We start from the raw sequence: 22,157 nt of genomic DNA on the forward strand, positions 1-22,157 counted from the left end.
AAATATTCAACAATACTTTTAAGGTTTAGTTAAATTCGTTGAGCTTATTACTTTCGGTTTATATTTACATAATATGAAAATATCTCTATTACCTAATACCTTTAACTTTTAGGATTTATACAGTATACTTATGTCCCTATTTTTTTAATCAAATAATTATGGACTAATGATTCTTTCCATTAAATATCACAAAATTGACCGTGGTTTACTGTTGTCAATTTATACCTACTACTACTACTACAACCTATCTACGTACGACGTACCTATTCATAATAATTAATAATACCTACATAATATGTATGTTTGTTTGGATTATGCGCATTCGACGAGCATATTTATTTTGATAGGTACTAGGTATGTGTGTTTTCATACTCACACGATATATGTGTTTGTGTTGCATTCCGTATACATTATATTATATTGGGTTTGGATATAATTATATTAGTAGGTACCTATAGCCGGGCTATAGCACAGAACAGAGTAAATTTAATCTAATCTGTACGTAAGCCATGAATAATATATAAGTAGAGTCATTGTTCCCTATATAGTTGAAAATACAGGTTTAATACAACTAGAATTTGTATTTTAATAAAAACAGGAACCGGAAGTACGTTTACGGTTAATAGTTTTAAACATGTCAATTATTATTTGGAGTTAGGTAGGTATTCTGACACTGTAATACAATTATTTATAGTTCGATACCTACGACCTACCTACTATACAATCTACGCATAAATCAATCATTTTAGACTGCAGTGTTCCATGTGAGGTCAACAAATGAACACCAACATTTTGCTAATATTAAAATAGGTATCGTGGAGTGTTAAAATTAGATAGATATAAGGTAGGTAGGTAGTTTAAAATTGTACCTGATAATAACACGAAAAACAATTTAAAATAAATTTAAGTAATTATCTTGTTTTATTATTTTTTAAATGTAAAATTTGATCTTAAAGTAAGTAGGTATCTATATTTGAACTGAAGTTATACATGCATGCAATTACAAACTTTTATTTTATATATTTTAATATTATTTGTAAATATATTAAAATAACGTATAGAAAAAAATAAAACTATGGTTTTTATAACTGATATAAATGTTAGCTGGTATAACTTATAGGTTATTTTGTATTTTTTTAGTTAAATAAGCAAGCGATTAAACGGTTTTTGTTTTAAGTAGGACTTAGGTATATATAATATAACACAATTGTCTATGTACTTGATATTAAATATATTTTTAAAAAACTTAAATATTCCAATGAATGACTAAAATTAAAAAAAAAGAAAACTTTTAATTATATATATATATTATAATAAAATTATATATTACACTTAGAAATTATTAGAGTTTACTATACCTATATAGGAATTAGTTATAAGTGTTTTAAAACAATGAAGAAAGTATAAAGGTAGATAAAAAATATATATTTAGAATTCTTTTTTGAGGTCATTCGTTATTTAATAAGTTTGAAAAATTATTTCATAAAAAGTTTCATTAAGTATTTCAAAACTCATTACTTACACAATATTTTTTAATATGTGGTAAATATTGATAAGTTCAGGTGTATAAAAGAATGGTGTAGGGGTAAAAACATCTAAAATGTTTGTTTGAACTATCAAAATTTATTTACTATGACTAAAAAGTATGTAGGGTATCCTAAAATCAGATAGGTAATTTTACCCAATTTTAGACCCTGCTATTTGCTAATATACTTAGTTTAAGTATGTATGTGTATTAATATATTATAAAATGGAGTAAGAATTACTGTTATAGATGAGATTTTTAATGGTGGTATAACTCTAAAAAATTATATTTATCAGTAAAATATTACAGTACTTATATAGTAGGTAGTTAAGTATCCTACTAAGTATTCATATTACAATAAATATTTAATATTTTGAAATATAGATTGTATCTGTTAGATTATAGTTATTGGCATTGTTATTTATCATATAGTTTAAATAGTTATGTAAAGAATAGGTACTAATTTTAATTAAAAATTACTCTAATTTAATACTAACATATACTAGTCATACCTTTTATAACTTTACTCATTTTTACAGATGATTATATGTACATCATGTGGAATTCAGAAGGAAAAACACTGAATGAAAATAATAGTGGACAATGTAAAACAATATTTAAACAAACTTTTAAATTTACCAAAGGTATACCAGAACAAAAAATTTCTCCTGAAGGATTTTTAATACGAGACTGTGGTTGTGTCATGCGATTTTTACCTAATTTAGATAATAAATTAAGTAAATATTATGTACACTAAAAATATATCTACTGTTTATTTAAATAAAAATGTTTTATTTGTATATTAGATAAGAATAAGTTACAGCTCACAACCATTAACAAGAACCAAAATCAGAAAAACACCAGCTATACTCACCATCGTAATAATTTAAATCAAACAAAAGTTATTTCAACAGAAATGTACAAATATATTTTGTTTTTAATCTAAATTAATAATTGTTAATGCATTTATATGGTTTTAATAATTATAATCTAAATATTAAAAAAAAAAAATATATGTAGAATGTAAAAACTCTGATATCTATAAAACTGTTGCAAGATAGTTAAATGTACATTAAAATAAATAATATTTTAGTTATAAATATAGAGTAATGAATTATGTTAATTTAATTTGTTTGTAATTAAAATTAGATATCATTTTCCATCAATATCCTCAAATTATTGAAACCCTTTATCCAATATATTCATAGAATTTTTTAATATTCAAAATTATATGCTACAAACAATACAATTTAAGGATATTTTATCATTGATATTTAAATTTTAGGTGTAAAAATAGACAAACATTTATTATCTATTAAGTAGTAAGTGCTTACCATATAGTTATATATAAGTTGAAATTAATTTTAGGTATCAATCAACATTTTGGATGGAACCAAGAATAATCCCTATTAAGTATACCACTGAACTAAATTTCAACTTAGAATCACCTATTAGAAGATTTACAGAAACAATTGATTTACAGGTAATATAAATTGTTGTTTTGTAACTTGATATATTATAAAGGATGGTATTACGCAAGGTCATTTATTTTGAGTTTTTATTATTTTTTCTTGTTTTAAAAGAATATTTACAATTTTTACATATATACTATTATACTAAATACAATAAGTTGTTTGTGTATAAAAAAAGATAAATTAACAGGATAATTTGCTTAAAGCTAATGGATGTCCATTGACACTATTTAAAATTTAAATAAATTTATACATTTTTATAAATACTAAATATATCTAATTTTTATTTTAGATGAAATTAGTTCCTTGTCCATATATTCAGCAAATCGGGACTACAAAACGTTTTAAAACATCAATTGAAACAAAAATACAATCAGAGTATACACTACCATTAGATATTACTAATTAACATAATTGGATATTTAATCTTAAATTATCAATAGTTAACATAGTAGCACAACTATTTATACATAATTCATAAATTAAAAAATATATTAAACATTTTTTTAACACTTAATAAACTAAAACAGTTAATACAATATGATATATATATAAATATATATATATTATTAAGTATAAACAAAATATTATATTAATAATTAAATAATACAATTATACTTATTGTGTATTCATTTTTGACTTGGTAATTTCTTTTCCTCCAGTTTCACATGGTATACTTGGTATTTGCCATCCTTGTATAGATATTTCCTAGAAAAATTAATTTAAAATAAAATTATCAATAATTCAATGAAATAAATAAAAGATTTAATATAGTTTATAAAATACGTTTAACTTAAAATGAATTAATTAAATAGAAAATATGTAAATTTTTTTATTAGATCATCCAATTTTATCAACTAAAAAAAAAAAAAAAAAAAAAAAATAATATTTCAATTTAAAATAGTTTTACATTGTTTCTGTATTTTGTAACAATCATAATATAAGTAATTCTTAAAGAATAAATTCATTATAGTGTTGTTAATTTGTTATTATTGGAAAAATCTTATCATATATTCACACCTGAATTTCATCTAACTGTGGATGTATGTTTATTGTAGATTCTAAACTATTTCCGGCAATTTCATTATTTTCTTGTGGCATATTAAAACAAGCATCTAATGAATGCAACGATACTGTTTCGGCAGAATGGATGTCCCAAGAATCAACATCTGTACATGAAGAACTCGTACGAGTTCTTTCTGCAGGTTGAATAACCTAATACAATATTATTATATATGCATATTTTTTGTATTGATCATTTGTTTATACTAATTATGAGTACTTCATAAATTAGTTTTAAAGGTAATAATTTATATAAACAAGAGGAACTAACTTGTGGTGTCATAGTCCATGGGGACAAACTGGAACATACAGGGTCATAATCATCAATACTAACAGCAATGTTTTTATTTGTTTCATCACAATCATCAATAGTATATACTTCTTTTAATACTGCAAACTGGTCCATAAAATTATTCTATGAAAAAAGATTATGTCGGATGTTATGAAATAATTAATTTAGTAATTAATAAATAGATAAGTACCTTAAAATTAGACATTTCGTTTTTAAGTTTTAACGCATCATCAACAATCATTATATTTCTTCTTTTTAAATCTGCTAACAATGCCAACTGTTCAAACATTTGATGCATTCCCTAAATTGATTTATAACATAGAAAATTAAAATTTGGGAATAATTATAATTTACAATTTACAATTTATTAATAATAAAAATAAATTTTTGTTTACTTCACATATAATTAATGCAGAGTCCCAAGTATCAGATACTAATGTTCCATTCATGTACTGTTCAAATTCTTCAGTATTCATACTAAGAAGTTCTGCATTAATATTTTCAATAAATGACACAGCACAACACTGCAAGTATATATAAAAAAAAAACTTTCAGTAAATAAGTAAATATTAAAAATATATAATACTAATTTTATTAGAATAACTGATAAAGTATATTACATATTGATATCTTTATTCTTTAATACTAATACAATTTAATAAAGAAATATTATTCTAAAATGTAAAATATTAACAATCGATTACCAGGTTGGTAAAATAATATCCAGCTTCTCCAGACATCAGCCTAGAAGCATTACAAAATCTAGTTACATAATGCAAATTAGACTTAAGTCTAACAGGATTTGCTTTAAGAACAACAAATATGAGGACAGGCAAGAAATCATCAGCAGATGCAGGTCCTTTCATTCCATTGTTTCCACCTTGCAAAACTCCAAATATATGTCGACAGCATCTAACAACACATGCCAGTTTGTCTTGTGGTGCTGTAGCTGAATCCATATCTAATAATTCTAGAATTGCTTTATATACTAATTCAATAATTTGAGCATTAGTCTTATCAATATCACAGTCTAGATGTTTAGCATTCACCCAATTTAACTGACGAATCCTAAAATGAAAGTTTTTGTATAGTTATATACTTATTACATTTTTAATAAAAAAGCAATTTCAAATTGTTAAATTTTTACAAATATTTATGAATTAATGTGGGTCTAGTTATTTAGTAACTAATAAAATATAAGTTATGATGTTAGATGATTCAAAATATTATTTAATCCTCAGTGATATTTACTAACAAAATAATCATTTCTTTTAAAAATCAGATAAACATTAAAATCAATTAAATAAATTACTTTTGTTTAAATATTAACTAATGTAAAATTAACTTAATACAATAACATAGATATTTTTGTTACTAAATAGGTAGTTAATATAATTTTATTAGTTAGCGAAATACCGTTTCTGTATAGCTAAATCTTCCTCTTCATCAGCCAAAGTCATACAAAACAAAAACTTATATAATTTTATCATAGAGTATTTTTCTGTATAATCCAAAATTTTTTCTTTCTTTTCTTGACTCAATTCTGGAAATGAAAATTTTCAAAAATGTTTTACGTTAATTAATAATTATTGGTATTTAAACATTTAATTTTAGAATAGTACATTAGATGGGTATGATAGAATTTTAAGCAATATATACCTCCTGACCTAAGTACATTTCCTTTATTTTTGGTATACCTCAATAAGACTTCAATAAAAAAAAAATAAGACTGATTATGTTTAGAAAATTAATTAGAAATAAATTTACAGGACGATCAATTCCGTGTAATAAAAGAATTTTGCTTCACGTTTACAATTGGCATAAAGCATGTGAAAGACAGATAAAAATACAATCAAGAAAGAGGCCAAGCAATATGATACTCATTAAAGTATAAAGATAATATAATGTAGAGATTTTTATGGATCTTTTTAATAATTTCATAAACAAGTCGTCTAATTTATTCTGAATACCTATAAACATTGAGCCTACCTAAAATATAATAAAAAAAGACAATAATTTTATACAATACCCTCATAAGAATAATTATTATTCAGCATATCTAGAATGCTTTGATAGAAATGTTGAGTGAGTTCAGACTGAATATCAACAGGGCTTTGTAAATGTGACATCATCATCATTTGACAAAAATTGCGAATTTGTTTTTTTAATTCAGTACGCAACGATTTTTTTTCTGATAAAATTGATAAATATTCTTGATCTACTTGATCCAATTTCTTTGAAATAAGTGGATCATAATCTTTTTTAGATTTTTCAGATATTTCATCTAAAAATCAAATCAAATATAATTTATTATAAAAACTATATTCTTTATATTTAAGTATATATTTTACGGGGAAAGTCAAGTTAAGGTCAATGTATATTTTGCCCAGTGTTTTTGGACAGTACATTAAAAATACTATTTTTACCATACAGGGTTGTACTTTGACCAGTCCAAGTTACTTTGCTCGTACTAAATTGAGCATAGTAACTTAAGCTATAAATAAAACTTTCCATTTGAATACATTTTTTTTTTTTTTAATGATTTAAACAGTTAAGAAATAGAAGATATAATGAGGAGGATAGGTACTATGTTATAGTCAATTTAGTATGTATTATACTTTTGAAGTTATATACGCACTTTTATATTTATATTTTATAAATTAATTGGTATGAGAGTATAGAAGCAATGTTTGGATGTATTGCAAAAATTGAATTAAATGATGATTTTACATCATAATTGTACATCCAATATCAATAATTATTAATAAATTAAAAACTGAAGAAGATTTAGAAGCAGTTATAACATCTATGAATATTGGAAATCATTGGGAAGTTGATGAAACATTGATTGAAGAAAAAATAGATAATAGAATAAATAAAATAACTGCTGTAAAAACAGAGTCAGTCGTAAATTTAATAATTCAAGCAAATTGATTTACATTGCTCAGCTTAGACTGGGAAATTTTATACAGCCCAGGCAAAAGCATAATTTTGCCTACATTGCCCATTATAATCAGGCAGTACCATAATGCCTGGGCAATGTAAATATTGCCCAATTGTCTACTTTGCCCGTAACACATACACAACATATTTAAAAATTGAATTTTAATGAAAGTTGTTCATACAGGTTTTGTTTTTAAGAGATGTGAATAACTCACATATTTAATTCTAACATATAATTTCTGAGTTATTAAACTTTATAAGTTTTTGTAATAAATTTCTTAATATTTGTTTAAATGTAAAATATAAATATATAGGTACATAATATTTAATATTGTTTTTATTATACTTATCATACTATATGATCCAAATAAATTAATATTAACAAAAAAAAAAATTAATATATATTTCTCCATTGGAAATGTTTTATTTTTCTCTTTTTATTACTAGTCTAAAACATTGTTTCTGTAAGCACATTAAATTTTATGATTTATAAATTATGTCTCACTCATAAATAATTATAATAAAAATATATTAATTGCTATAATTTAAAAATAATTATAACCACCATATCTTCTCATCATATTATTTTAGACTTCGACTATTATTTAGAGAATTTAAAAGTTTAATAATTTAGAAATTACTTGTTAGAATTTTAATTTATACATAACATTTTCAAAAAAAAAAAATGATTTTAATAAGCAAACAAATATAATATTATTGAAACTAAATAAAATAAACATTTCTTTGTATACCTGAGTATTTAAATAAATTCATAAAAACAATTTAATTGCTCTTTTAAAACTTTTGAATAAGTGAATATTTGATAAAAACAATATATTTTATGTAAATAATTGTATTTAATCAACTTTTTTTACAAACCTTTGGACTTAATAGTATTAAACATTTTCAAGTATGACAATTTAGATTTTTTTTCAGTTAAACCAACTTTTTTTAAATCTTGTTTTGTACTAGTCTTGTTAATTGGTACCTTTCTGAAAAATGTATTTAAGAGAAACAAATTAAAATCAGTTAATTAGATTTCCATTGTCACAGAGATAGTTAAAGACCGGATTCCCGTGCAATTGCATATTTTTATGACATGTCCTAAATTCTATAAAAATAAGCTACAAATTCAAATCAAGAGATGTAGATTAATTTAAAGAAAGTTTTAAGTTTAACGTTTTCGGTTTTTTTTTTTATAAAAATGCACTAAATTTCCTTTTGTACAATTATTGTTGTTGTATAATCTATATTATATTACCATCTATCTACTTTATCACTGCTATGTTATGTTGTTATATAAAGTATTGTACTTTTATATCTAATAATATAATTATATATAATTCATTGATATAATACGACGTAATTAAGATAATGACTAAAGATACTATGATAGTTGATAAATTATTGATACATATACACGTACAGTATTATAGTCTATTTGCAGCAGCTATAGTCAACTCGTGTTTTATACTGTTATGGACCATGTAATATATTTTAAAACATATATATTGTACGGTATGGTGGCATATGTTCTGATTATTTAATAAGACAAGACAATGTAACTAATGTGAAGTCAGGGTAGATACTATGACCATTGTATTATTTTAATTAAGATAATTTAGGTATGATCACATGTTGCTCATTTCTTAGAAAATTTGAAACTATAAGAGTGCAAGAGTCAACAAGAATAATAATCAAATGTGAGATGCCTTGTGTCATTAGAAGTCACCATCACCACAATCAATTCTTTGTCAATCAACCATTTATAAGGGAGACTGGGGCAAGAGCTCAGCAGACAATTAGGGAATCCAAGATGCTCAGAGATCGGCCATAACACCACTCACCAACATCTTGTACTTGCAATAATGTATTTTTATATTTAAGTTTAAATTAAATAAAAATTTACTTTATATTTAATATATCAAGTATTTTCATTCCTGTGTTTATATATTAATTGGCGTTGTCATCAGAACGCAACAATACAACAATTTTATAATTGATACTTATTACTTGATATAATTTAATTTAAAATGCTGAAAATTGGACAAAATCTTATGGAAAAAAATTTAGAAACGTAAATGATTATAAATTTAAATCAAATATTGTAAAGTCAGTTATATATGCAAACCTATTTTCAGTTAATTATTATTTAATTTAAATTAAATTAATTTTTTTTTAATTTTATATTTTAATATAATTAATACTTAAAAATTAATGTCAACTAATAAATAATAATATTATAAAAAAATAAATATTAAAAATAAAATTTGAAGTACCTATAATGAAAATTTTGTTTTTGCACAATTTTGCACATTTTTTAGGTGTTAGCTGCACCAAAATCCGGTCTTTAGTTATAATGAATTTCTGTAGAGATGTGCATTAGTCTTTTAATATCAATATAGAAACATTCTCAGAACCTTTGTGTCCTTTAGTAATTACTGAATAATCCAGACTGACATTTATTACAGCAATATAATATTAAATTATTAAGATTTTAAAATACAAATATAAATGTAAGAATAACATTTATCTATGCTATACAATTTTAAAATTGATATAATTATTGCCTATCTTAAGTTTAACTAATTACTATTATCTGTGCTATAAAATTATAAAATATTTTATAATTTTTACGAATTAACTACATACTTAGGAGAAGCATTCATTCGCCTATGTTTTTGTATGTCTTTATAACATTTTGAACAAAATCCATCCCATTGTGGATTACCGTAATAATCACATCCATTTGATTTTTTACATTTTAATTCAGCTTCTCCAATGCGAAAGTTGCCTTTTTTAAATGACATCATTTTGTTGATAATCAAACCTGAAAAAAATGTTATTTATTTAAAACAAAATATAATTTTAATATTATAAAACAAAACTATGTTTTTATTTAAACTATTTTTATATTGATATATTCAGTATCATAAGGAAATATCATAATATAAAATTTAAAAACAGTGATTAAATATTAACTGTCTATTCAAATAAAAATCAATTAAAGATATATTTTTTAGTTTCAACACAAATTTATTTGAATTTCAATAGTATTAATTTAAAAAAAGTAATCTACTTACTATTACTTGGTAGTTAATATACTATTTTTGATAGAGGTAGTTAATAGTTATAAAACTTAAACAACCACAAACGTGCAATTTTAGACTGAATCACTGTTAACTGAGCAGTCAACAGTGAGCACACTAATCAGTGATCAGTGATCACCAATATAATAAATTGCTGAAATTGAATTAGTTAAAAAAAAAGATTCAACTAAATGTGATTTGATATCACAGGTTATCACAATAACATTATTGTTATGTAAAATAAATAAACATATTGTACATATTTATTTATTTATTCCGTGATATTTATGACTACTACGACAAAGGTAGCTATATCCCACGACCCAATTTTAATTTCTATTCATGATCACAATCACGGTCCACGACTATAAATTATTTAGTTTTACAATCAATTTAAATAACAATATATAATAATCTAATTTATTGAATATTTGTATCTACTTGAAAGTTGATGGTCTGTTGTGCACCAATGGTCTTATCAATTATTAAGGTGACGTCTTTACTGCTTCTTCTTCTTTTTTTTTATCGTAGTTGTGCTTTTATCGAAGATTATTATCACGGACTAAAAATCCGTGTTATCTATCAAAGCACAACACATTACACAATTAATGACAGTAGAATATGTATAGAGTATAGATACTATAGACTATTATTTTATGCTAAAACTGTTATAACTTATAGTGTTAATATCAAGTAATAAGTGCAACAATTAATGTTTAAGTATTATTGTGTAAATGTGTTATTAATTATATAATTGACTAGTGTAATTCTTTATTCATAGAGATATTTTTCATTTAGGTATAAATGAAAAATTATATGTTATTACTGATAATTACTGATTAGTTTATTATTTCCGTAATACGCAATATAATTATAAATTATTATATTATATCTTAATATTATCCAATATCAGTATTAGTTCAGTATACATTTATTAAAATTATCTCTCGAATTTAGACGCTAGAGAGTAAGTATCAAATTTAATTTGGTGTTTTAGAAATCATCAAGGTAATTTTTGCTTTATTATTTATTTAAATATTTTAACTACTTTCCAAATCATAATTTAGAGATTTAGCCACTGTATATTTTTAGGTTTATTTTTTTTAGTTCAAGTTATAGTATTAACTAATATGAATTTTAAATTATTATATTTATAAATTGTAATTTGTATACTATGGCTATTTTATTCTTGATTCCTATCATGCTGATAATATAATTTATTATTTAATCATTATCATATTTTGATGAAAAAAATCTAAAGCTATACTTTTTAAATATAACTTGGCCTCTGTGATATATCTTATAAATACAATTAATAACAGATATTGCGTTAATTATTTTAAAAATTCTATTTTATATTTTTAATTAAATAATATGAAGTATTATAATTTTTAACATTATATAGGGTTTAAATTAATATAATAATTGTAATTATAAATAAATATGTCAATTTGATTAATTACAGGTTATAAGTACAAACAGATAAAACTATTTTAATGGATCCATCAGTCTTAACAACATTAAAAATTTTATTAATTGGTCAAAGTGGAGTAGGAAAATCATGGTAAGCTATACCCAATAAAAATTGTAGAAACAATTTAAATTATTTCATATTATAGATAATAACTTGTATTTTATAATTTACTTATACACATATGTATATATATATTTGTTATGTTATTGAATTCAAAATAATATTATATTAACTAAAAGAAGAAAACAAATATATTTTGATTTTAAGTACAGTTGTACTTAAATAAAATATTGAAAATACAATTAATATTTACAAAATATGTTCATCACAAAAAAAGAAAAAATGAAATTTTTATTGAAGAAAATAAATCTTAATAATCTTATAAATTTTTTAGTCTCTGAATTTATATAAATTCCAAAGTTTCATTGTTTAAAGTTTATCAAATTAATATAAAAATAAAAGATAAAACTGTTGTCATTCACTTAGATTTTATTTAAAAATCAGAATTTGCTCAAATATACCTTTAGTTAATTAAGTTTATTCAATTAAGAGTGTCTTAGCTATGTTTAAAAGTGTTTTAGCTTAAATTTAATATTTTATTAATAATAAAATTGTTACTTTTACATTTTATTTTTCATCATAAACATATTGTAAATATTCATTAATACAGTATTAAGTAGTACAAAAATTGTTTGTGCTACTATTATATGATATATTGTAAAAACCTTTTATTTTATACCTTCTACTACTTATTTTTATATTTCATTTATTTTGAGTTGAATATTTTAAAATATATTTTAATATAATTTCTTTTTTAAGAGCCATAATAATAATTTATATTATTTTAGTTTTGTTTTGTTTATTTTATTTATTGAAAATTTAATATTTAACATAATATTAACGTAAAATATCTATTTTTTTAAGTTTGCTATGCAGATTTACAGATGACACATTTAATGAGGACAATGCAGTTACTATTGGTGTAGATTTTAAAATGAGAAAAATAACTGTTGATAATAATAATATTAAACTAGCCTTATGGGTAAGTAATCAAATATTATACTTTGAGAGCAAATTGATTCATGTAGAATGATTTTTTAGGATACAGCAGGACAAGAAAGGTTTCGTACACTTACTCCAAATTATTACCGTGATGGTCAAGGTGCAGTACTTGTTTATGATGTTTCAAACCGAGATTCATTTACATGCTTAGAAACATGGATTAATGAACTTAATAGATACTCTACCAAAACCAATATTATTAAAATGGTTGTTGGTAACAAAATTGATCGGGCAAGTATATAATATGTATATAAAATACTATAGGTTTTTGAGTGTAAACTTTTATTTTATTTAGGTACTAAATTATAACAAAAATACAGAATATTTATTTTTTTAAATTCAATCATAGTTTTTTTTTTTTCAGTAATATATTTGAGATTTAATAAACTACTATTTTTTATAAATAAATGTATCATAAACTTTTTAGTAAAATTATTAAAATTAATTTTTAATTTTAGGAAAGACAAGTTACTAGAGAAGAAGGAATTGCTTTTGCTCGTCGTCATCAAACATTATTTATTGAAACTAGTGCTAAAACAAAAGAAGGAGTTTATATGGCTTTTGAAGAATTAGTCAGAAAAGTAAGTGAATTATTTTATGAAGTATTTTGGTTTATTAGTCTCTTGTCCATGTTAAAATTTATTTTCATGGCAAAAAAAACTTAAATCTCTTTATATTTTTATAGTATAGTTAATATTTTATCTTTAAAATCACTTTCTATTTAATAATTGGTCTACATAATATATATTAATTATACAGTTCTTAATTTTTACACAATCTAAGTCATCTAAAAAACAAATATTACATATTGCTAGACTTAAAATATGTATTTAAATAATTAATGGATTAAAATTATTTTGAAAATAGATAATAAATACACCAAGCTTATGGGAAAAGCTTGAAGATGCCAATGTTGTTCGGTGCAATGATGATCATTCAGTATCGGAGGAAAAATATTGTTATTGTTAACTATTTAATCATTTAAATATTTATGGAAGGTTATATTGTATTAATACATAAGTATTCTAATACTTTATAGGTATATGATTTATTATTTGTAACATAAAAGAAATATGCTACATATGAGTCAGTACTCAGTTTACATATACATGTAATTAGAACTTATTTTATTATGTATTATTGCACTTAAAAATAATTTTTAAGTTATATTTTTGGTTGTAAACATTCATAAAGTTATTAAAATAATATGAAATATTAATTTTTTTAAATAATGTATTATTTTATTTAATTAATATTAATCTTTTCCATTGGAATTTATTTTACAGTGATGATCTTAGTTTCCCTTGAATTTATAAATTATTTATTGATTAAGTTGATAAATTATTCTTTGTTATTATTATTAATATTAAAATAATATGACTAATTAATTTATGGCTTGACCACATAATGAGGAAATTTGCAAAACCATTTGATTTTTAGTATAAGTGTTAGCCTATTGGGAATATAATAGTAGAGTAACTTTTTAAACCATTACTGATTGTTTGGTATTATTTTATGATCTTGAATGATAGTCTTTTCAAGAATACTTTTACTTACTAGTTATATTTGAATTTTTTTCATTTAACAGCCTATTAAGGACGGTCTAGAGCAGCATTTCTCAAACTTTTTCTCTCCCAGACCCCTTCGAAATAATAAAAATGATTTTGGACCCCCTTAATAAAAATAAAAACAATAATATATAATGTAATATAGTATTTTCAATTTATGTTCCGAGAACCCTCTCCGATACATATGCTGATCACAGTTTGGTAAACACTAAAGAGCTAAAAACTGTATCACCTGCAATAAAAATCAGTTGGAGCTATGTATCACTGTATTATGTTTATATATTTGTAATTTTATTTTTATCTAAGTCATCAAAACCATTAATAATATTTGGTATTTAATTTGGCATTGTAATAATATTTTTGTAATAATTTAAGTATGTAATATGTTTTTGTCAATGCAATTATCCTTTTTTAATATCCACATTTCTTGTTAATAAAAATTGTGTTATTATATGCTTTTATTTAATCATACTATAAACCTTGAACACACTTTATACCTAGGAATTATAAAGCAAATTAGTACATCTCATTTAAATTTAAAAGTGAGTATCAAGTGGATCACTGTAACAGATATGTTTAATTGAATTCAATGAAATATTAAAGTATAAGAAAAATGATTTTGAGCAGAATCTATTTATTAACTTATATTACTAAGTACTTATATTAAATTATTGGTTTTTGATATGAAAGTAATTTATTTTACTATAAATAATATTAATACAGTTGGTTGAATTAATTCTTGCCAAAATTATTACATTTGAAATTGCCATTGTATGCATAAAATAAGTCCCCCTGTGACAAATATTTTAAAATGTATGTAAAAAAATACTAGAAAAATCAATCATAACATTAAAAAATGAGTTAAAAAAGTTTAAAAATGGATTATTTATTTATCATTTAAAATACTATGTATTTAGATTGATTATAGAATAGACTAATTCTATAATGAATGGCTTTACCTAAACATTTTTAATAATAAAAATATTAAAACCTTAAATACAGTTAATTTTTATCAATTCATGTTAGTTATTATACTAACCTAATTTATTTTTATACTATTTATAGCCATCCCCTTGCCATAGTGTTAATACTGTGATAATAAATTGTTCAACTTGATTATTTACACAATTTACTAATAAAACATTTATGAAGTTTATGTATAAACATTAAACATAGTTACTTGATGTTTGTGCTATACAGCTTAAAACGATTTATGGCTAAATATATTGAATATGTTTTCCAAAAAATAAATTATATAGCAAAAAAATATTAAAACTCCTATTATATATTTTACAGGTTGAACTATTGAAGTAGGAATCGATGCAAAAGATGTGTGATTCATAATAATAACTATAATTTTTATTATTAAAGTTTATTATTATATTTAATTAAAAATATGATAAAATATGTAATTATAAATTATTGAATACCTAATATCTGCATTACAGCTTACATTAAAAATCTTTGTAAGTACTATTACAAATAAAGTGTATATAATTAAATTAATTAATGATAATAATAAATTGTTATAAATAATTCGCATATAGTATTACCCGGCGAAGAGTATAGGCAAAATAGGTACATTTCTGTAGTGTTCCGTGTTCTTGGTATATAACAGGTGTTTGAGTGTTTCCAAACAATTTTACATAATATGCTCTACAACATTTTGATGGCACTTCGCAACATTTTACAAATTTTTTTTTTTTTATCATTTTTTAATTTTTACATTAAATTACAAAATTAGATTACTACAATTTATTTTTACGTTTTAGATTCCGAGCAGAGTGATGAATGTAATAATTTTACAATTATATAGTTTTTTTGTGTGTGTGTACAAAAAAATTATACGATAAATATTAAGTTGAAAGATAGTTTTAGTTGGAAAATTGAATACAGTTTGTACTTTAAAGAGGTCAAAATGAAAAATTCCCAGTGTTTTATAATTTATTTTTAATACATATAATCTATAAATAAATTTTAAAATAAGTATGTTTGAGGGTTTACATTTATGTTGACCTGGTTGATATGATACAATATAATCACCCAGTGACAACACTTAGTAGCTAAAGAATATTATTTTTTTATATAGGTATAGTTGGGAAAAACAAACAATACAAATATTTGAATCATCATAAGTTAAAAAAAAATGTAATATATTGGAAGATTAAAATATTTTTTCCTCAAATTATTTCATAGAAGTTAACATTTATTTGAAGTTTCTCTTGTTGTACATTTAACCACAATTCATAGTAATCACATTAGTTGGGTTAAGAACAAAAATAATTCAATAATAATATTATTATTGCATGAGGTATGAACACAATTTAATAATATTGTCTTGAAATTGTGATTATAACTACAAAAACGGCAGGTTATTTTTAGATCAATAACATATTGCAATAATAACAAATAATAATATAATTATTATTTTGTCTTGTTTATACTTATATACCTATTACCACATCTCATTGTTCTGTGATAGTGTGCTTTACAGAAAGTCCATAGACTATAATGTTCTATTACTTTATACTTACTCATTCTGCTGCTGTAATTTAATAATTAAATCTTAGAAAAAAAAATGTTCAATAAACGACAGTTGACATCGTTCAATTGAATAATAATTGATTAATTGTTTCAAATAGAGTAGAAAATAATAGAAAACTAACATTTAAATAATTATTCTTTCACTTATTTTCCAATTTTTGTTTATTGAATAGTCATTTAATCAGTCGTTGGTTAAAGTTAATTGTTCAACAAATATAAAATATATGTAAGTGATTTTACATGTAGTTACTTTTAAACTACACAATATAACACCTTTTATAAATGAACTTTTATGTAACTACTTAATATTATTTTACAATATTGGCACCTAAACTAACCTGCAATTTGTTTTTATCTAAATATTCTTAACCACAAAATGAATTTTAAGACTCATGTAAAATCAAACAATTAGGTACACTGTATACAATAAAAATATATTAAACTGGAGGAGGGCTCAGGTTTTTAATCATAGTAAATAAATTATTTTGCCCACTATAGATTTTTTTCCTAATCATTCCACTGGTATCAAATGATTGTAATGTAATTTTCTATTTGCGATCAATTTTTTAAAATATTTCTGGTTTTTTAATCTATTAATAGACAGAGACATTTTGAATAGTTTTAGTTTTTTTATACACAAATCTACAATTTTTATCAATAAAAAACTATTCACTAAGTAATAAAAATTTTTAAAAATGTATTAAAAGATCCCATGTAAGTTTATCTTATGTTTGTATAAAAATATTAAAAATAGATACATTTTTTTTTTTATATGGACTTAAAGATTTTGACAAAATTCTTCAAAATCATAAAAAACTGAAAACATTTTTGAAAGGACTCATTAAAAATTTTCATTTTATATCTAAGTTTTTAAAATTTAGTATAAGATTCTTCGTAAGTGTTTCATACTGAAACTATATAATTTAAAAAATATATAAAGACAATTATTTTCATAGATATTTTAAATTCAAACTTGAATAAAATTATACTTTTATATTGAAATTTATATAAAAAAAAAAAATCAAAAGTTTTATTGTTCATAAATAGCTCAAAAAGACTAAATATTTTAAAAATTATAATTCGATTCAGGTAGGTTTAAAAAAACTTAGTTTTTATTAAATCCAATCAAAAAAATTAAAAACTAAATTATAAGGGAAAGACTAACAGCACTAAGGTCATATTTAGGATACATTGACTCCTAGGCTAGCCTCTAGTGCAGGTTCTACCATGGGTACAGGAATATATTCAATATCATTTTTTTTATAAATATTTAACAAAAAAATAATTACCGAAATAAATGTCCTAGAGGTTAATTGGTTATGTCTATTCTTAATGGTGGTGAATTTTTTTGTAATATTTTCATAACTATCTTATCTTAAAATATCACTTTTAATGTCATCAGGGCTAAAATATTTTTCCACAGTAAAATATAATTTATGTAACATGATAAAAAAAATCAATTCAAATATTTAGGCTGTAGTAATGACATGCACTATGGACATAACAAATTCAATATTTATTAGAAATTAAATTTTGTTTATACAAATCACAATAAAAAACATTTTTCAGGAAATTTTCTAATATATTATTAGGCTGAACTAGTAAAAAAATCTTTGCTAATAACTTAGTATTTTTTATGAAACTGTTCAAGTATACTATGTATTCTGTAAATTCTGTATATAATTGTTACTAGTTTTTCACAATTTAAAATAACTATATAAAGACATTTTTGTTTTTTAACAATTATTATAATTGAGCAAAAGGATTTTAATAAAACATACAATTTTTCATCCAACAAAACACGGTATAATTTATTTAACATACATCTATATTAAAAAGGTTTAAATTTTCTGCTCTGTTTTAATAATTCAATTTTTGATTTGTCATTGTCAAACTTGTTGCGTAACTCCATTAATTCTAAAATAATAATATATTTATTAATAATTTATATATTTGTATTGCAAACTATGATTTCCGTGATAAATAATACTGAAAGTTTAGACTTTTTAAAAAAAAAAATAAATAAATAATAACATAATAAAAAAGATTATATGTACTAACACATAAAATAATAAATTTACATTAAAATGTCTGTATTGTTAAATAAAAAAAGTAGAAACTACAGTCGAACGAAGTTAACTCTAAATCACTAATATCTTAAATTTTTTCCCTGGTCCCTGGAATTACTTTCTATTTAAACAATGTAAAAAATCCTGTTTAACTTCAATATTTTTAGAGCAACTCAATTTCGATTTTATTCATAAAATTACAAAATGTCAATATACTCCATACATCTATATTTACTATCAAAAACAAGTCCATTAGTGTTATCATACTAGAGGATGAGAAACAAGGTATAAATATTCTTTTCAAAAACTATATCAACATAGACATCAACTTAGAAGTATGTGAAAATTTATCAAATTTAGACATTTTGACGTCTGTAATGACAGTAACAAGTACTCAATCATCAGATGAAAAGGAACAAGAATGTACTAAACCTTCATTCTCACAATTGTAAAAGCATAGATACATTATAACAAATTGAGATGATTTATTAATAATAAACCAGAAGTCAGTAATAAATTTATTGAAGCTTTAAATAAAATTGAATGATTCATTGCAAATGCTGCGATCAACAGCAAAACTTTCCAATAAAATTAATACTTTTTTAAATAATTTTTTTTTTACATTTTTAAATTATAATATGTACAATAAATACTCATGTATAAATATATCATACATTATAACGGGTTTTTTATAAGAACACCTGGTTTTTTTTTTTTAATGTGAAAATACTGTACTGTTTTAAATAAAATATGTATTTTGAAATTTATTTTTGGGTTTTTGGATTACTTGAATTCTTAAATAACTCAAACTTTTTTGCCGGCCCTTTTAACTTCAAGTTAACTAAGTCTGACTGTATTTTTAGTCATAATATTTGAAAAAATAACCTCAAAATAAAAATGAAATGTAACAAAAAGTATAAATTTTCAATATTTATAAACATAATATACCATAGTATTCATACTTTAATTACAGATATAACAATGGTACTTATAATTTTATCTATACAATTTTATATTTTTATACAAGTATTAGATTGTAGTATTTTAAATACTTACGATTCATTTTAGTCTCTTTAATTTGAAACCGATAAAAGTTTTTTAATGTTTTCTTTATTTTTTTCTTAGCTTCATTTTTCATTATATTATTTTTAATAGCCTCCTTGCGTGCAAATCCAGGATTTCGCCCTCTAAAAATGTAAATGAAAAATAATAAGTAATTTACAATTAATAAATACAGTTGGTTACAAAAAGTTTCTTTAAATTTGCCATTTCAAACTCTTATGTTCTTTAATTAAATTATAATAATAATTTGAAATGATTTCTTTGAAAATAATAAAAACTTTACTTTTTAGAAACAGTTTTCCACCCATCTTCATCTTCATTGTCAACTGTTTCTTTTTCAATCTGTATTCGTGCTGCTGATTTTTTATCATACTCAGACATGTACGTATCAATTTCAGATTGTAATTCTTTTACATCAACAATATTATCATTATAATTCTCACACCATCCTAAAAATAAAAATTAAGTAATTAATCAAGTAAACTTTAATATTATATAATTTATATTTGCTTTTTTACGGTTTACTATGTTTTTGATAGGAGCAGATTCTGTGGACAATATAAAAGGATCACTTTCAGTACATTTCAGTGATAATGCATTTTCTAAGCCAGATGTATGTGCAAACACGACATAAGCCACTTTAAAGCCCTGAAATTATAACCTATTATATATTAAATACGCAAATAAAGTGAATGCTCATACCTTAATCAATTTTGGAATGAAATATTTTGATGGTATTACTTCTGGTTCAACTGGAGTGGGTTCATTGTGAAAATATACAGATTTTACTTTACCACAACGACGAAATGCGTGTTTCATAATTTTCTAAAATTATACAATTAAAATAGATAAAATATTTGTTTTAATAAATAAATATAATAGAACTTTATAATTATTCGAATATTTTCTATTAACATATAATAAATTAACCAAATTGTTTAAAATCTTTTTGGTTAAAAAGTGTATTTGATAATTACTTAATAGTTAAAATTACCTTATTTTATAAATATATGTAGTTTATTGGTTATTGAATAATTAATAACTTTTATAAAAATATATATAAATTAAATTAGTTTTATATGGATAATTACTTGATTGCAAAATTCAGGAACACCAAGCACAAACAATGTCTGATATTCTGGTTTTTGAGCACATTTGTCTCTGGTTAGATGCATTTTTAAAAATAAATGACGAATAGCTTTGGAATTTTCATTGACTTTCACTGGGAGAACTGCAAAAATATAATAAATAATAAGTTACGATTTTAAAATTCTTAAAATGGATTATATGCTTAGTGCTTATTAGTATAACAATGAAGTAGTATTTAAGTAAATTTTAATTACCTTTAAAGCCAACACAGTCTTCCATGGTGCAATTATCAAGTAATAAGAGTCAAGTACTAAATTAATAAATTTTTTTTATTAAGTAATAAGTATTAGCAAGAGTCAAGAATTAACAGTAATACAGTATTAACACACGTGAATAATACATAACTATTTTTTTTATAATCATTATCACAAACCATACATTCAATTTGTTATCACCTTTATAATCATAGCTGTACAGTGTGTGGAAATCACGAGCGCTAACTCTCAAAACATTGATCGTACGACACTGCTCCTGATTTTTTTTTTTTGGGCGCCTGCACTTATTTTTTATTTTGCGACAACGCATGGCGATGAAATAAAAATATATAATATGATATTATACCTATCCGTACTTCGTATTCGCCGCGGCAAGTCGCGACCATCACATCTATAATTAAACGTTATTTCATTTGATTAAAATCTTCATCGTGTTAATGATCTACCGCAAGATGTGCACGAAAGACTTTATTACGCGCAAATAGAAACGTTGAGAATTCGATAAGAAAATTAAAAAAAAACATATTGAATCTATGATGAAGATCAAAGTAAAATAATAATTTCATTTTTCAAGTGAAAATAATATTTTAAGTAAAATTAATGTTCATTGGCCATAATAGGTACATAAACA

The 22,157-nt window shown here is 22.5% G+C and overlaps 4 protein-coding genes across 11 annotated transcripts; 2 read left to right on the forward strand and 2 right to left on the reverse strand.

Annotated features, from left to right (window-relative positions):
- The first annotated feature begins 708 nt into the window (after window positions 1-708).
- On the forward strand, window positions 709-3,462 carry LOC112594205. Of its 3 annotated transcripts, none has more exons than XM_025338875.1 (5): window positions 709-848; window positions 2,065-2,262; window positions 2,332-2,443; window positions 2,894-3,008; window positions 3,290-3,462. In XM_025338875.1, the coding sequence occupies exons 2-5, from the start codon at window positions 2,073-2,075 to the stop codon at window positions 3,404-3,406; spliced, it is 534 nt and encodes a 177-aa protein (XP_025194660.1). In that variant the 5' UTR covers window positions 709-848; window positions 2,065-2,072; the 3' UTR covers window positions 3,407-3,462. The 3 variants fall into 3 exon arrangements, with proteins under 3 accessions (XP_025194660.1, XP_025194658.1, XP_025194659.1); XM_025338873.1 differs by having other exon boundaries at window positions 709-844; XM_025338874.1 differs by having other exon boundaries at window positions 709-810.
- Window positions 3,463-3,567: 105 nt separating this feature from the next.
- Window positions 3,568-10,958, reverse strand: LOC112594180 (rab5 GDP/GTP exchange factor). 3 transcript variants are annotated; one of them, XM_025338838.1, is made up of 11 exons: window positions 10,825-10,958; window positions 9,947-10,124; window positions 8,174-8,286; window positions 6,381-6,635; window positions 5,768-5,894; window positions 5,056-5,419; window positions 4,747-4,875; window positions 4,542-4,652; window positions 4,331-4,474; window positions 4,018-4,212; window positions 3,616-3,705 (listed from the first exon to the last, which is right to left on the reverse strand). In XM_025338838.1, the coding sequence occupies exons 2-11, from the start codon at window positions 10,105-10,107 to the stop codon at window positions 3,616-3,618; spliced, it is 1,689 nt and encodes a 562-aa protein (XP_025194623.1). In that variant the 5' UTR covers window positions 10,108-10,124; window positions 10,825-10,958. The 3 variants fall into 3 exon arrangements, with proteins under 3 accessions (XP_025194625.1, XP_025194623.1, XP_025194622.1); XM_025338837.1 differs by lacking the exon at window positions 10,825-10,958 and adding an exon at window positions 10,378-10,812; XM_025338840.1 differs by lacking the exon at window positions 10,825-10,958 and having other exon boundaries at window positions 3,568-3,705; window positions 9,947-10,107.
- LOC112594181 (ras-related protein Rab-18-B-like) lies at window positions 10,855-14,088 on the forward strand. 4 transcript variants are annotated; one of them, XM_025338844.1, is made up of 6 exons: window positions 10,855-10,873; window positions 11,849-11,947; window positions 12,782-12,899; window positions 12,959-13,150; window positions 13,378-13,500; window positions 13,787-14,088. In XM_025338844.1, exons 2-6 carry the CDS (start codon window positions 11,880-11,882, stop codon window positions 13,886-13,888), a joined length of 603 nt encoding a protein of 200 aa, XP_025194629.1. In that variant the 5' UTR covers window positions 10,855-10,873; window positions 11,849-11,879; the 3' UTR covers window positions 13,889-14,088. The 4 variants fall into 4 exon arrangements, with proteins under 4 accessions (XP_025194629.1, XP_025194628.1, XP_025194627.1 ...); XM_025338843.1 differs by lacking the exon at window positions 10,855-10,873 and adding an exon at window positions 11,097-11,181; XM_025338842.1 differs by lacking the exon at window positions 10,855-10,873 and adding an exon at window positions 11,264-11,350.
- A 4,750-nt stretch (window positions 14,089-18,838) lies between these two features.
- LOC112594223 (ribosomal RNA-processing protein 7 homolog A) lies at window positions 18,839-21,530 on the reverse strand. Its single transcript, XM_025338906.1, has 7 exons — window positions 21,506-21,530; window positions 21,254-21,393; window positions 20,865-20,987; window positions 20,681-20,810; window positions 20,446-20,611; window positions 20,157-20,287; window positions 18,839-18,948 (listed from the first exon to the last, which is right to left on the reverse strand). The coding sequence occupies exons 1-7, from the start codon at window positions 21,528-21,530 to the stop codon at window positions 18,863-18,865; spliced, it is 801 nt and encodes a 266-aa protein (XP_025194691.1). The 3' UTR covers window positions 18,839-18,862.
- Between the last annotated feature and the right edge of the window lie 627 nt (window positions 21,531-22,157).

This window comes from Melanaphis sacchari, unplaced genomic scaffold (genome assembly GCF_002803265.2).
Source record: "Melanaphis sacchari strain LSU unplaced genomic scaffold, SCAv2.0 Contig221_pilon_pilon, whole genome shotgun sequence".
NCBI lineage: Eukaryota > Metazoa > Arthropoda > Insecta > Hemiptera > Aphididae > Melanaphis > Melanaphis sacchari.

What these genes read in the sequence shown, in the direction of transcription:
- LOC112594205 (XM_025338875.1), top strand. Translation starts at nt 2,073, where the DNA reads ATGTACATCATGTGGAATTCAGAAGGAAAAACACTGAATGAAAATAAT. An exon ending in AAAGTTATTTCAACAGAAAT is followed by an intron (nt 2,444 to 2,893) that starts GTACAAATATAT and finishes AATTAATTTTAG; the next exon opens with GTATCAATCAACATTTTGGA. An exon ending in CAGAAACAATTGATTTACAG is followed by an intron (nt 3,009 to 3,289) that starts GTAATATAAATT and finishes TTTTTATTTTAG; the next exon opens with ATGAAATTAGTTCCTTGTCC.
- LOC112594180 (XM_025338840.1), bottom strand. Translation starts at nt 10,107, where the DNA reads ATGATGTCATTTAAAAAAGGCAACTTTCGCATTGGAGAAGCTGAATTA. An exon ending in CGAATGAATGCTTCTCCTAA is followed by an intron (nt 8,287 to 9,946) that starts GTATGTAGTTAA and finishes TACATTTTTCAG; the next exon opens with AAAGGTACCAATTAACAAGA. An exon ending in TAATAATTATTCTTATGAGG is followed by an intron (nt 5,895 to 6,380) that starts GTATTGTATAAA and finishes TTTCATTTCCAG; the next exon opens with AATTGAGTCAAGAAAAGAAA.
- LOC112594181 (XM_025338844.1), top strand. Translation starts at nt 11,880, where the DNA reads ATGGATCCATCAGTCTTAACAACATTAAAAATTTTATTAATTGGTCAA. An exon ending in AGTGGAGTAGGAAAATCATG is followed by an intron (nt 11,948 to 12,781) that starts GTAAGCTATACC and finishes TATTTTTTTAAG; the next exon opens with TTTGCTATGCAGATTTACAG. An exon ending in TTGGTAACAAAATTGATCGG is followed by an intron (nt 13,151 to 13,377) that starts GCAAGTATATAA and finishes TTTTAATTTTAG; the next exon opens with GAAAGACAAGTTACTAGAGA.
- LOC112594223 (XM_025338906.1), bottom strand. Translation starts at nt 21,530, where the DNA reads ATGGAAGACTGTGTTGGCTTTAAAG. An exon ending in AGACTGTGTTGGCTTTAAAG is followed by an intron (nt 21,394 to 21,505) that starts GTAATTAAAATT and finishes ATATTTTTGCAG; the next exon opens with TTCTCCCAGTGAAAGTCAAT. An exon ending in TTCCTGAATTTTGCAATCAA is followed by an intron (nt 20,988 to 21,253) that starts GTAATTATCCAT and finishes GTATAATTTTAG; the next exon opens with AAAATTATGAAACACGCATT.